The 13,935-nt window shown below is 39.4% G+C and overlaps 1 protein-coding gene and 1 pseudogene across 1 annotated transcript; one reads left to right on the plus strand and one right to left on the minus strand.

Moving 5' to 3' along the window:
* Nucleotides 1–1,734: 1,734 nt before the first annotated feature.
* On the plus strand, nt 1,735–2,580 carry LOC144703430 (uncharacterized). The gene has a single exon (XM_078575598.1). It carries the CDS (start codon nt 1,735–1,737, stop codon nt 2,578–2,580), a length of 846 nt encoding a protein of 281 aa, XP_078431724.1.
* An 8,765-nt stretch (nt 2,581–11,345) lies between these two features.
* LOC144703431 (putative (S)-N-methylcoclaurine 3'-hydroxylase isozyme 2 pseudogene) lies at nt 11,346–13,098 on the minus strand (annotated as a pseudogene).
* Between the last annotated feature and the right edge of the window lie 837 nt (nt 13,099–13,935).

Genomic DNA, 13,935 nt, shown 5'->3' on the forward strand with positions numbered 1-13,935 from the left:
AAGTTTGTGTGATACTCAACAAGAGAGATGATGCAGCCTCCATGCACCACCGCATCTAGAGGGGACAAGCACACTTGCACAACAGCTGATGACTCCTTATCAACCTACCGCCATGTCATGATTCTATCTCTTTACTTTGTGTCATGGGAGTAGGGGAGTGGGGTCTGTGTGTAAATGGGTTATTTATGCTAGCTCCACACCAAAAAACTCTGGCAAACACCAAATTTTTATATATCTAACACCCCCCTAGGTGGTGACCAGGGCTCGCCTGGATTGGTCTACGAGCATAGAGTGTTAAATCCCTAAGATCCATTTTCCATGGAGACGATATGTACTCACCGACTAGGAATGGATTATTGAGTATTAGTTATCAATTTTTTGATTTAATACAAATCCAAAAGCAACATAAATAAATAAACCCTAAAATTTGATTATATAAGAATACTAAGTAATATTTTTTAATTTATGTTGAAAATAAAATGCAAATGTTGAAAATAAAATGTTAGATTTCAAACATATAAATATTGTCATTAATATTTGTCTAGGCCACACGTAATGTACAAAAAATGTAAATTCAAGTATTTTCAAAATGTTGGTCATTTGATCAATTCAAGGTACATATAATAATGAATATTAATTTGAGCAAATAAATTATCTAAATAATAACATAGCATATTGGAATGCCCATAATATTTAAATTTATTGAAAAAATCAATTTCATAACCGTTTATCTCAACGAATACTTTTCATAAAATAGTTGTCATAATTTGTTTGCTTGGAGCCTTTCAGAAATTCCAAGAAATAAAAAATATGCAAATAAAACATAAAAATTACAGAGAGACATAATACAGATGATGTAATTATTATCATAAATAATAATAAAACAAGTAGAACATATTTATGTTTGTGAACAACAAGCATTGAGTAACTTATAGATAGAGAAAATAAATAATTTCCATTCTAGGAAGTAAAATTAATAATATACATAAGGTAAATAATAAAGTTAATATCACGTATAATAATATCACATATAAAACAACTATTTTTGTAAATAACGAACATTGAGTAAACAATATATACAGAAAATGAAGAATATACATGTCAGGGAATAATTTGCAGAGTAAAACCTAAATCAATTATATGGAGAAACCACCAAAAATATCAAATAAAAAAAAACTGAAGCCGCCAGTTTGCGAGAATAGCATTTTCAAATGGTGGAGAACAAATCAACAAAAAGGTCATGATGTTATTCTATGATGCAAATAATTTACCATTCTTAATGATACATTTTAATTTGATCTCTCAAATAAATTACAGTAGCGTCCATGGAGTAACAAGACCACCACTACATTAATGTACTGAAACCTCAAAACTTCAAGAGTCATTAAAAAAATAAATATAGATAACTGATTGGACGACTTAAATTTAATTAGCCCAGTGATACATCATTCATTTACATATACATATCCATCTGATTTATTATTTAATTAACCCATCAACTCGCTCTTTCCCCTCCTCCGTCGAAGTCGAAACCAGGGAAGCAAACTCCCTATTTCTGGAATTTGGACCCGACAAAGGCGACCAGCGGTTACACCTCCCTACGTAAAATCTCCCCAGCCACCTTCCTCTCCTTCCTCTTCTTCATCTTTTTCGTCTTCTTCTTCATCTTCATTTTCATCATCTTCAGCTTCTTCATCTTCATCTTCTTGAGCTCCTTCATCTTCTTCTTCTCAAATGGATACCACCAGCTCTGCGACTGAGCAGGCGATCGCCTCCCTGTACAGCGTACTGGGGCGGGTAGCGCCGGAGCCGCCCACGGCGAAGCTCCTCCACGACGACGACGAAGCCATCTTCAGCGAGATCGCCACCCGGCTGCGCGCCCCAAGCGCGGGTGCTCGCGACGACGCCCTCTGCCGCTGGCTCCACGACGCCGTCAAGTCCACAGACCCTTCCCTGCAGCTCGCCGCCATCGCCATCGTCCCCCCCCTCGTCGGCGTCTACCTCTCCAACACCGCCGCCCGTCTTCCCCTCCCCGGTCTCGAAGCCATCCTCCTCGCCATGTACGCAAGCGCCAGAACTCTCCCCCCCGCGACAGTCACCATCCCCTCCGCCGACTGCCGCAGCGCGTACAACCCCGCCGGCACCGCGACCGCCGCGGCGGACCTCCCCGCGGCGGAGCTCGCGCCGCCGCTGCAGCCGCGCGACGCGGTCCGAGCCGCCGCCAGGCCGAAGATCGTCGGCGCAGCGCTGGAGCTGTACCTCTCTAGGATCGCCAACGTGCCGGCGAGGTCCAGGGCGGAGTTCTGCGAGGTTTGCTTAGCTTGGACGGGGGCCGAGAAGGTTGTTCTGCCGTGGGAGTTGCTGCAGCCTTGTCTGAGGATTCTGGGGTACTGTCTCTGGGGCGGCGCGCCGGCCGCGACGGAGGTGCTGGCCGCGGCCGCGGCCGCGGCGCGCGGGCTGCTCGCCAGGGCCACGCAGGAGGTGGACGCCAGGGCTATCTTGGCCGCGCGGAGTCTCGTCCGGGCTTGGGAAATGGCCCCCTCTGTTGAGTTCATGGGAGAGCCCCTTCTGTTTACGTGAAGTTAGAATAATCTTCTACGAGCCCCCTCTGTTTACGTGAAGTAAGAATAATCTTCTACGAGCCCCCTCTGTTTACGTGAAGTTAGAATAATCTTCTACGAGCCCCCTTTGTTTACGTGAAGTTGGAATAATCTTCTACGAGCCCCCTCTGTTTACGTGAAGTTAGAATAATCTTCTACGAGCCCCCTCTGTTTCCGTAAAGTTAGAATAATCTTCTAGGTGCAGGACAGATGTTGGGTGTTATGCACTCAAGGTTCCACCTTTTGGCTTGGAGAGATGGCAGACTACGGGCTTTTTTCTGCTCTGCGGATCAGATCAGATCCATGGAAGACAGTGTCGACCCTAGGAAGATCAGAAGTTTTCAGAGTCTCTGATTATTATTTTTTTGGTCATGGGATTACAGATGTTTAGATGGAAGAGCGTACGTTCTTTCTCCTCTTGAGCATTGGGCGCATTTCTATTGGGTCCGTTTTAGACATGTTGAGTGATTGAAGCACTAGATATTTGGAGATGGTCTGGATGGATATGGCGAGAATCAGCATCTCCAACAGTTTCATATCCTCTCCTGGTAGTTCCTTTTTACGAGTAAATGAGATAGTTTAGTTCATGTATGAGTATATTATTTTACCTTGAATCCCCTACTTGAATGTATTATTTTATCTTATGGGAAATTTCCATTACTTCAATTATGACTTCCCCCCTATCTATTATCCTCTAACTCCCTATCTATTATCCTCTAAAATGGTTGCATTCATCATTTCATAAATTATCTATCTAACTTCATTATTATGTTCCGCATCATGATGTCATTATTCAATAGGTATCATAAGATTTTTACTACCTTAAAAATGACCTTATTGGACCATCCAACGGTTTAATTCGTTGAGTTCTCATATGGATGCATCAATAGAATGGATTCCAACAATTGCGTCAATTTCATGGTTTAGGAACTTCCTATCATTATATATAACGCTAGGAACGAATTAGGCCGTCGGATGGTCGAATAAGGTCATTTTTAAGGTATATGATTCTTGTAACTCAACTTATATATATAAGTTACAAGAATCATATTGCATTGAACATACAAAGAAGAAGACTATGTGATTTTGTGTATTCTTCGACTATACCTCAACTAGGGATGGCCCTTTCGTGCGACTGGTGCAAAAAGAGTGTGATGTACAGTCCGGTTTGATTTTTCGGATAGCACATTGAACATTTCCACGGTATTTCGCAATGAGCATTGCATAAGGCCCTGTGTGGTGCGAATGGGCAATTTTGTGCGAAATTGTTTTCCAGCTTTCCAAGTCCTGTGGATTGGAAATGCGGCGGTAATTCCTCTCAAGGTCCTGTGGACTGAAGTTCTCAGAAATGCGGCAGCACCTCTCCATGTCCTGTGGATTGAACGACCTTTCTCTAGAGGATTGAATGGCCTCGTGATGCATACTACGCTGTAGGGAGCACTCTGTTGCCGATTGAATCAGGTTAGATTATTGCTCTCAATTTCAAGCTACATTGATTCTGTATTTTTTTTGCCATTTTCAAGAGGGGCATTAATTTTATTAATTTGATCCTTTGATCATTCTCTTGCAGCTTAAACCACCAAAATCACATTCTACTATTCAATTATCAGTTCTATCCTGCTTGGTAAAAAATTCTAAAAAATAGAATAATACATTGCAAACAAAATGATCTCAATTTAGAGGAAAAGAATAAAAGATACGCATATACCAAAAATGTATTGTATTGTCATAGGAGCTTACCTGTTCTTGTTCACTAATTCCAACAGTATCCATGACTCTTCTGGCAGTTAGATATTCCTCTCTATCTTCTACTCCATCCAGCTTGTAGCATTTGGAATAGTTGAGATAATGGAATGATTTAGGTTTTCCTATTTTGTACCTTTCTATAACCTTCCAAATGATGTAAGTTCATATTAATATATCTCAAAAGGAAAGTTTTATATGCCTTTAGATGACTTAATGCAACAATAAGAGACTAAGTCTGAGTTAGGAGAAAATATGCCTTGCATTGAGCTCCACACGGGAAGTATAAACAGAGGTAGTTCCTCTCAAGGTCATTAATTTGGTACACGAGATCTTTCAATCAAGTATGTCCTGATAGCAGCCCTAGATATCCTTCTGTTCTTGACAATCTGAATCAATATGAATTTTTTTTGTAGTTCAGCTGAAGATTTGTAAGCATTTTTGGTGATCATTAGATAAGCTCTCTTTGTCTAATCAGGAGCATTTAACATGCATTTTTTAAACTATTTTTTATAACTCAGTCTGTGTTTAATTTACCTCAGTAAGAGCTTTCACCCTCCTATGTTCTAAGCCAATGCTTCAATCTTTTTTATGTACTCATCTTATTATTGTTGACTTTAAAGAGGAATGAATTTCTAATCTGCTTACTCTCAGGCTATTATGAAAATATGATGAAGAAATCAAATAGTCATTACGGTTGAGACTTCTGGTTAAAATAAGATGTCTGAACTGTAATGAGGTGGGCCCATCCCATCATCTTGTTACATTCGAGAGAACATTAATGGATTCCATTTATCATGTTACAGTACGGAGAGATAATTAAAATCAGATCTCTCGAATGTAACAAGGTGAATAAAATCAGCCACCTTGTTACAGTCAATAGATTTGATTTTAATTAGAATTTTTTACTGTAATAACATTAATGGAATGTAGTCGGAAGCCTTATTATTCTGGTCATACGATAGAGAATACAAAAGAAGAACTCATGCGCTTCATTTGTATGTCTGATTCACTCTAGGAAAATGTTAGGAAGAAGTACTTCATAAGACTTCTCCGGTATACCACACAGAAAGAGATATCTATCCCATCAGTGTGGGCTATCAATCTAAAGCACATGCACTTTACAAGGAGATGAAAAAAACATACGACACAAAATGAGCGACATGCCTAGGTATTACTTACACGACTCATGGAGTATAGAGAACAATATTGCATTATTAGGGGTGACTGTGCATTGGATAGACGGAGTGGAAACTATGTGAGAATGTGCTTGGGATACAAAGCGCCCCCCCCCCCCCCCCCAGTGGGGAAAACATGAGTGTGAGCGTCTTCCAAATTTTGGTGGAGTATGAATTATAATCGAAGGTATGCATCGCATGATTATCAATAATAGTTTCTGCTATTTCATTGTTACCATTATGATGAAATTTTTTCACGCACGTGTGTGGAGTGACTGCCGACGATGCATCAAATAACAAGAAAATGATGACTCTTCTAGAAGATGAATTAATGTAGTTAAACCCTCATTTTAATGGAAGCAGGCACGTCTTTTGTGTGGCACATGTCATCAGCCTTGTAGGTCAAGCGGGGCTGAGCTCACTACGGGTGATAGAGACACCATCACAATGGGTCATTTTAGATGATAACAATAGTCTTGGTGTTTCAACTAAAAGACATGATGGTGAAGAATTCAAAACATGTGATGACTTTGGTTCATCTATGTTGGGCAATGTAGTACTTCAACTAAAAGACATTGTCACTGCAATACATGGGTCGACACAACGCGATGAGCTACGTATCATTGTGTAACCAGTTTGGCTTATCAAACCAAAGAAAGATCCCCTTAGATTGCCTGACAAGGTGGAATTCAATGTATGAGATCCTTGTGGCAAGCATCAAGAAGAGGAATGTTCTTGATGTCGTGGCTGTGAATGTGTTGAATAAACCTGAGTTGGTTGACGAAGAGAGGCAAATGATCAAGGATTTTGTAGGAATACTACAACCACTTGTGATGACTACCACCCCCCCTTGCCAATCAAAATCGCAAACAAAAAATGAAGCAATTGATATCCTCAGAACGATAACCAGACTTCTCGATAATTTCACGCACCGAAACAAAGATTCAGCCACGGTTCAAGTAAATACTGTCATATCATCCAAGCAACAAACTTCTGTCTGCAATGCGTGTTTGGGAACGAAGACCAAGCTAACTAAATATGCAACCGACCTCACTCACAACCATGCTTCACCATTGCTGCACTCATTCATCCATCGATGAAGGTACAGTTAATTGACCGTGACCACTGGGACAAAGTCATAAGTAATGTGTGGAATTTATTAACTATGCATGGGTCACCAATGATCAAAAGATGGCTGATTCAGTTTTTTTGGAATGTTTTCATCCCTTTTGGACAACTACAGTTTTTTTCAGTGAAGCACTTGACAAGTTGTTGCCAGCTAATGATCATACACCCATCTCTGATCCAGTGCACGAGCTAGATGTCTACATTAGTTCACCTCCTATTAAGGGGACATAACTGTTACTTTTTGATCTTCATGAGAATAAAACTATGATCAGGTGAGTTTTAATGGTTTATCAACATTTTGAATTTAAGGAGTAATTAATCCTTCTTGATGCAGGTTACTACAGTAGTTAAAAGCGTACTATTATTTGATTTTAATCAATATAAAATTACTTTTAAATATATATGTAGGACTGTTTTGGATTTTGAACCTAAGACCTCAAGAGTTTGTTCTAAAAGGAGGGTCTTTAACCATTCCTCCTATTTTACTTTTTTGATACAAAAGAAAAAATTATATATATAATACGTTTTTCACCCCATTAGGGTAAAGGGACTATAAAAGCACCTTTTTGGGAAAACGTGCTCACTTTTTGGGCTCCCACTCTCTCTCCAAGATTTCAGTGCTCACCTTGATATCTGAGATTTGTTCTTGGTTGAGGGCTTAAGCTTAAAGAAATCGGGGCTTTGTTGGTGGATTGATTTAGCATTCACTCCTTGGGATATGCATTCTTAAATATTGATGAGATTGTTTCATAATAACTGCTCTTGATATGTTCAAATCCTAATTTCTGAGATATTGGTTAATTGATTCAACCTGTGATATGTATCTTGAATCAAAATTCTGATATTAGTAATTCAGATTAGTCATCACTTATTTTATATTTCTTGATTCTTCAATCTGAAGTCCAAAATTGAATATTCGAATCTGAATCTACTATTCTGAAATCTGAAATTTACAAGTCTAATTCGATTCTTGATTCTTTAATCTGTAATACAGAATAGGATGTTCGAAAAAAAAAATTTGGATTACAAATCTGAAATTCTAAATTGACTTTTCTATTTTTGATCCCTAAAACCTAATAATTGAAAGTCAACATTGATTTTCCTAATTCAATTCTAAAATTCTTTATTCAATATCTCGAATACTGAGCTAATTATCCAGATTTAAATCATCGGTTATCTACTCTGAAATGCATAATTTGATCATAACGCATAATTTGATTCGATATTACAGGTTAGTTGAATTTTATCATTTCATATAAATTTAATTGATCTGGTTGTGATCATACTCTTCTACTGATTCTATTTGTATTTGTTAATTCATTTCAATCATAAATTTGATTGAAAAATTGATCATATTCGTTTCGGTCATTGATTTGATAATACTTCATCTCATCTGGTGTACTTAATTTTTACTTGATCATTTCTGATTAATTGATTAATACATTCAATCATAACCTTGGTTGGAATCAACCAACATTATTTTTCTCATTAAGTAAATTGAAATCGATCACATCCATTATTCTAAATTGATCACATTTAATTCTCGATCAATTTCAATTGATCATATTTGATGTTATCTTTGATTTAATCATAACTGATCACATCCATTATACCTACTTTGATTTGATCACATTGTGGTGAAAATTTAATCAATCAGTAAAATCGACTTGATTTTGACTTTATCAATTACTTTTGACCATTCATAATTGATTGAATACGATTAAGACAATTGAAGTAAATCGAGATGGCTATTAGACTTTCTTTGATCACATTGAGCTTATTAGCTTTGACTTGAATTATTGAACTGAATTTTAATTTCCAACATATTTCATTCTAGGATTCTGATTTGATTGAAATTGATTATTAAGATTCTGTATTTGATCCATATTACATTAGATAATATCAACCTGAACTTGGTTCGTAGTGACTTATCATTTTGTTACCCTGAAGTTGATAGTGTAGTATCTTTTGATCGATTTAGTTAGGAAATATATTTGGACTGAAATTGGTGAATCTAAGAAGTTCGTGTGTTGACCAAGGATCAACTAGGGAAGATTGGGTTTTGTTCTGTTGCAGGTAGGTGGTCACCGAGGCTGAGAAGATTATCTTGGGTTAGGACAAGGAGAGTGGACGTTAGGAGCTCTGTGGTGCTGTGGAGGAGATGTCTCTAGTTTCCTTATTCTTGACTTAAGTATTATTGTTCGGCAAAAGTGATGCTCACCCCACATATTGTGAATTGTGGGTTTTTATAGGTCTTTCCCTGGGCCTTTGAGCCTGTGACTGACCTGAGTTCTAGACGATCTCCCGCGGCCGCATTAAAGGCACTTTTGTGCCCCCAAGCAGGGTAAAGAACTGTGTTAAGGTGAGAAGAGTGGTTGAGAGACAATATTAAACAAGGAATCTTAAAAAGACTATTAGATAACATAAATACAAAAGTAGACTAATTCACCCCCTCTTAGTCAACAGTTACATTGGTGGAAGGTCATGAGTGAGCACTCATATCCATGATTAGCAGTAGTTACAAAAGAGTTCTTGTCAATCTCGACGACAAGTGCTCCCTTTGAGAGATTTTTCTCCACTTGTCCTGCCGTCATCAACTACAAATGATCAGAGTTGACAATGGAGAGCATTAAGCTACTCATAACACTGAAGTTTTGGTGGCAAGCAGATGACATATCAACAATGATAACAATAAAGATAATGAAGATATCAACGAGGATCCAAAGATTGATTAGCATGTTGAACGTTTTAAACGATGTTGATTACACTGTTAGGTAACATGCCACGACAATTCGACTTTATTTTTGTAAACATTTCTCTATTCATTTTGCCTCCAAATTTTTTCCTCATGAATAGTTTATGGAATGCCCTAATTTTGAACAACATTATAACTATAACTAGATAGAGGTGGAATCAAATAATTATAAATCTAATTTTTGAATCATAATTTTTTTTATAATACGAAGAACCCACGTAATATTGAACATAATGCCCTAAGTTTGAGCAACATCATAATTCTTATCTAGTTAGAGGTGGAATCAAATAATTATAAATCTTATTTTTGCATCATAATATTTTTTTTATAATACCTAGAGCACAGGTAGCACATTATATTGAACCTAATGCCCTAATTTTGAATAACATTATAACTGCTATCCAATAATAAATAAATATTTATGAAATTAATTTCATAGTTATAAAATGAATTTCACAACAATGATTAATTATGTATCTTTCTGTATTATAATATGAATTTACCAGCATATTATAAATAAGTACTTTCGCAAATTGATAAGGCACAATAATGGGCCTTCGGCTGTGCAAATTCGTGTGATGTGAATTTTCGAACAAGTTCGCACTGGTCATTGAACTACATGTACCGCGTGACCGAAAAATTCACACAGCGCCGGAATAATTGGACAGAACTGCACGACCTTCTTTAACCCCAACTCTAATTTCAGAGTTCGTTGAATGTATGTCTGTATTGAATACCCACGGGTAAATGAGATCTTTAACTAATTTAAATATGATTTTGTTTTTACAATATAAATACCTTGCAATATATATGTGATTCTGAGTTTTACTTTAGCCGACATTGGTTCCCGAGTTAATTGAAAAGCTAAAATACCAACTAATTATTGGTTTTGTTTCTTATCTATAGAGAATGCTCAATTATGCTAAACCAACTAATTATTGGTTTAGTACATACGTCTTGTAGGCTTTATTATTTCTAACACGTAAACTCCGTCAGCAAAGAGACCCTACAAATCGTAGTATATGGGCAAGGTTCGTATGATAACCTAAAACTAGTGCTCATAAAGAGGCCTAGAAATTCAATAATACACACCCGTATGACATACAAATTTTATTTTTCACACAAACCTGGCACATTTAAGGGAGGCCGGTATGAGATAACCAAAGGAGACGGCAGAGTGATTGTGATTCATAAAAAATTGGCAAGAGCGTATCGATAATTTATAGAGGTCACATAGGGGTGTCCAGAGGATGAATATTTGCATCTTAGGGTTAATCTGTGAAAGGAAATCGCTAACTTAAGGGCCAGACAAAAAATCGCACGGCTTTAGGAACTTTTAGAATGATAAAAAAAAGATGTCATACTTGTAGCGTATCGTTTTGTTGACTGTATGAGAAAAATAGGATGTTACAGAATATTCGATTAACGCAATTCATCGGTATTATTTATTATTGACGAGCGTGCAGGTAAGAGACTAGTCTATCATAAATGCGCCACGAATTCATTATTTTTGTGATCTGGATGAAAGGGACGCAAATCTTGCCACGGAGAAAACGTGGGTCTTGAGCCCTTGAATAAATTTGACCTTTAAATCTATTTTCTAACTACCTCTTCGGGGTTTCAACTTGTAAGCCACGTTGAAAAATTAATGATGGCGCACTCGGCAACCAAAAAAGAAAGCTATATACTCTCCGACCATATCTCCATGACAGCGATTTGTGCGAAATCTTTCGTTCTGGATAAGTTCCTCGGGCCTCACATGAAATTGTGGAAGCCCGATTGATAAATAAAGCGGATGACAAAGCCTACCACCTAGGTAAAGGTTGATTAAGAACTCCAACTTTATCATGACAGATCTAGTTTCGCAGATACAATCCTACACGTCTGAGAGAAATAAACTGGACATTCTCAACTTTCGCCTCCCTAAATGTAATGGTTCATTCATGATTTTTTATCACAACCGTTCGAGTCTTTGGACTACTGAAATAATCAAAAGCCATAAAAAAACTCCACTAATGATGCATTAGAAGCTTCGACCGGAACTTGATCCTCCGTTCAATTAGGCTTGGGAATAAGAATCAAGGGCTCTTTTCTCTCCAGCACAATCCCAAGCTTCTCTTCCATGTTCAGCTCTCCCGGTTGCTTCCCCCCAGGCAGGATCCAGTCGAAGTTATGCACCATCGTCGCAACAATCAACTGAACAAAGCGAATTCCCAAAGCCATGCCAGGGCACATTCGGAGGCCTGCGCCGAAGGGGATGAACGCAAAGTTACCTCCTTTATAATCCAGCTCCCCGGAGAGAAATCTCTCTGGAGAGAATTCAAGTGGGTTTTCCCAGATCGTCGGGTTTCGATTAATAGCCCAGATATTCACCATGACGGTGCAACCTTTCGGAATTGCGTAGCCCATGACCTCGCTCTCAGTAATGGCTCGACGAGGAAGAAGCAGCGGCCCCGGAGGGTGAAGTCGAAGGGCTTCTTTCACTCAGGCATTGAGAAAAGTTAACTGACCAAGCTGCGCATCACCAGGAACCACAAGACCTTGTTCCCCTGCAAAAGAGGACGAGGCCATCACTCCTTTCAGCTCCGCCTTGAGTTTGTTCATCAACTCCGGATTCCTCACAAGTTCCGACAAGACCCATTCTACAAGCCCTGTCGACGAGTCCGTTCCCGCGGTGAAAAGCTCCTAAAAAGTAGAAAGAAGCTTAGAGAAATGACGGAAACTAGACCAAGTCCATAGAGAGACATAATCCAGGATGACGGCATTCAGTTGGGCGGACGGAACGCCACTCCGCTGCAGAATTCCGCCTAAGTCCTCCTCTCCCCCGTCTGTCACACGCCGGCCAAGAATCTCGTCCCAGATACCATAGACTTTATTCAAATAGTCCTTAAACTCGCGCTTAAATCCTTGAATATCCGAGCCATTAGCCAGCTTTGGGAAGATGTCCTCGAGAGATGGCCGCGCGCCGAGCTCGAGAATCCTCGCCATGTTCTTTTTCAGCTCGGGGAAGCAGCCCTGCCCTTCCTCCACGGACAGAACATCCCTTGAGAAGATCATCTCGCTGAGACAGTTAAACAGAGTGGCGAACACAGTCTTTCCTATCTGGACTTCCTCTCCAGCACGGGCCAATAGAAACTCCCCCATCTCTCTTGCTTTCTTCTCCCTGTTGGGAGCGTACTGAGAGAGAGAGGGGAGAGACAGGAGATGGGTCTTCAATTGTGCGCGAAGGGATCTCCACTCCTCGTTGGGTTCGGTGTTCCAGACGAAGGAGAAGTTAGAGTACTCCGGGAGATGGTATACGGCGGGAACGTAGCGGCCGCAGAGATTGCGGTCGTAGGTTTTGAGAATCTGCGAGGCAGCCGCGGGCGAGGAGGCCACGAGGAGATCCCACGCGCCGAGGCGGAGGTAGAAGATGGGGCCATGGTCGTCGGCGATGGTGGCTAGAGCTGCGTGGAGGCGTTGCTTGGAGGCGAGCAGGCGAAGGAGAAGGTGCGGGAGGTTGCCGAGGATTGGCCATGGGCGCGGTCCAGGGGGAAGGTTGGAGAGCTCAGAGGACTTCTTGAGAAGGGACAGGAGAAGAGGGAATAACACAGCGATGAAGAAGACTAGCCACCACGCCTCCATCACGAATTCTTGATTAACGGGAATTTGATGGCTATGGATGGGGAGGATAGAGTCTTATTTATAGCAACTGGCAGAGGCCGATGTGAAGAATCAAGATAGAAGAGAGAGACAACGAGAGGATACAGGTGAAAGTGCAATTGTATTACGGTTATTCTCCGGAAGAAGTCTGGTGCACATTTATTGGTGCTTCGGCAATCATTTTTTTATTAAGAAAGTTAGGTTTCATGGGTGATGTAAGCAGGTTTGCTTGTTTATGATTTTCTTAATATGTTTGGACTTGGTGTTGGTTTCTAATTGGTGAGTGTTATGTTTACCGTCATTCGAGTAGTCCTTTTACTTATTCTTGGTTTGTCACTTCCCTGTGTTATGCAACTAATGTTATTATTTTTTGTTTGCCAGTTACGGCGCTCTTTCGCGAATCGTAACTCTGTCTTGTTCAAGAAAAGAATTTTAAAGAACAACGTTTGGCAGGCCACAAACGATGCCCCACCGCAAGTTGTGGCAGCGCCGACCGCTTTATGAGCAAATCTCCACGAAGGCCTTCTACTTCACGTTTTGACTAATTTCCTGCCGAATTTAAGAAAATGAAATTGGGCTGAACGAACTCAAGAACGTTTCAAGGAGGGATTTATGTAGGTAAGTTGATGTGGGACACGAAAATGGACTTCGTGAAATTGGTAAATTAACACACACACGTGATTAATATATATATATATATATATATATATATATATATATATATATATATATATATATTAATCCCATGTTCCTTGAAGGTGGTCCTAACTCGGTTTAATCCTATATAAGGGGACTAAGCCAATGGAGCAAGGATTTAAAAAAAGGACAATTTGGTATTACTTATGAATTATGGTATTCCTTAATGGGAATAGGGGATTTGAAATGGACG

The sequence above is a fragment of the Wolffia australiana genome, chromosome 5 (genome assembly GCF_029677425.1).
Source record: "Wolffia australiana isolate 7733 chromosome 5, ASM2967742v1".
Classification (NCBI taxonomy): Eukaryota; Viridiplantae; Streptophyta; class Magnoliopsida; order Alismatales; family Araceae; genus Wolffia; species Wolffia australiana.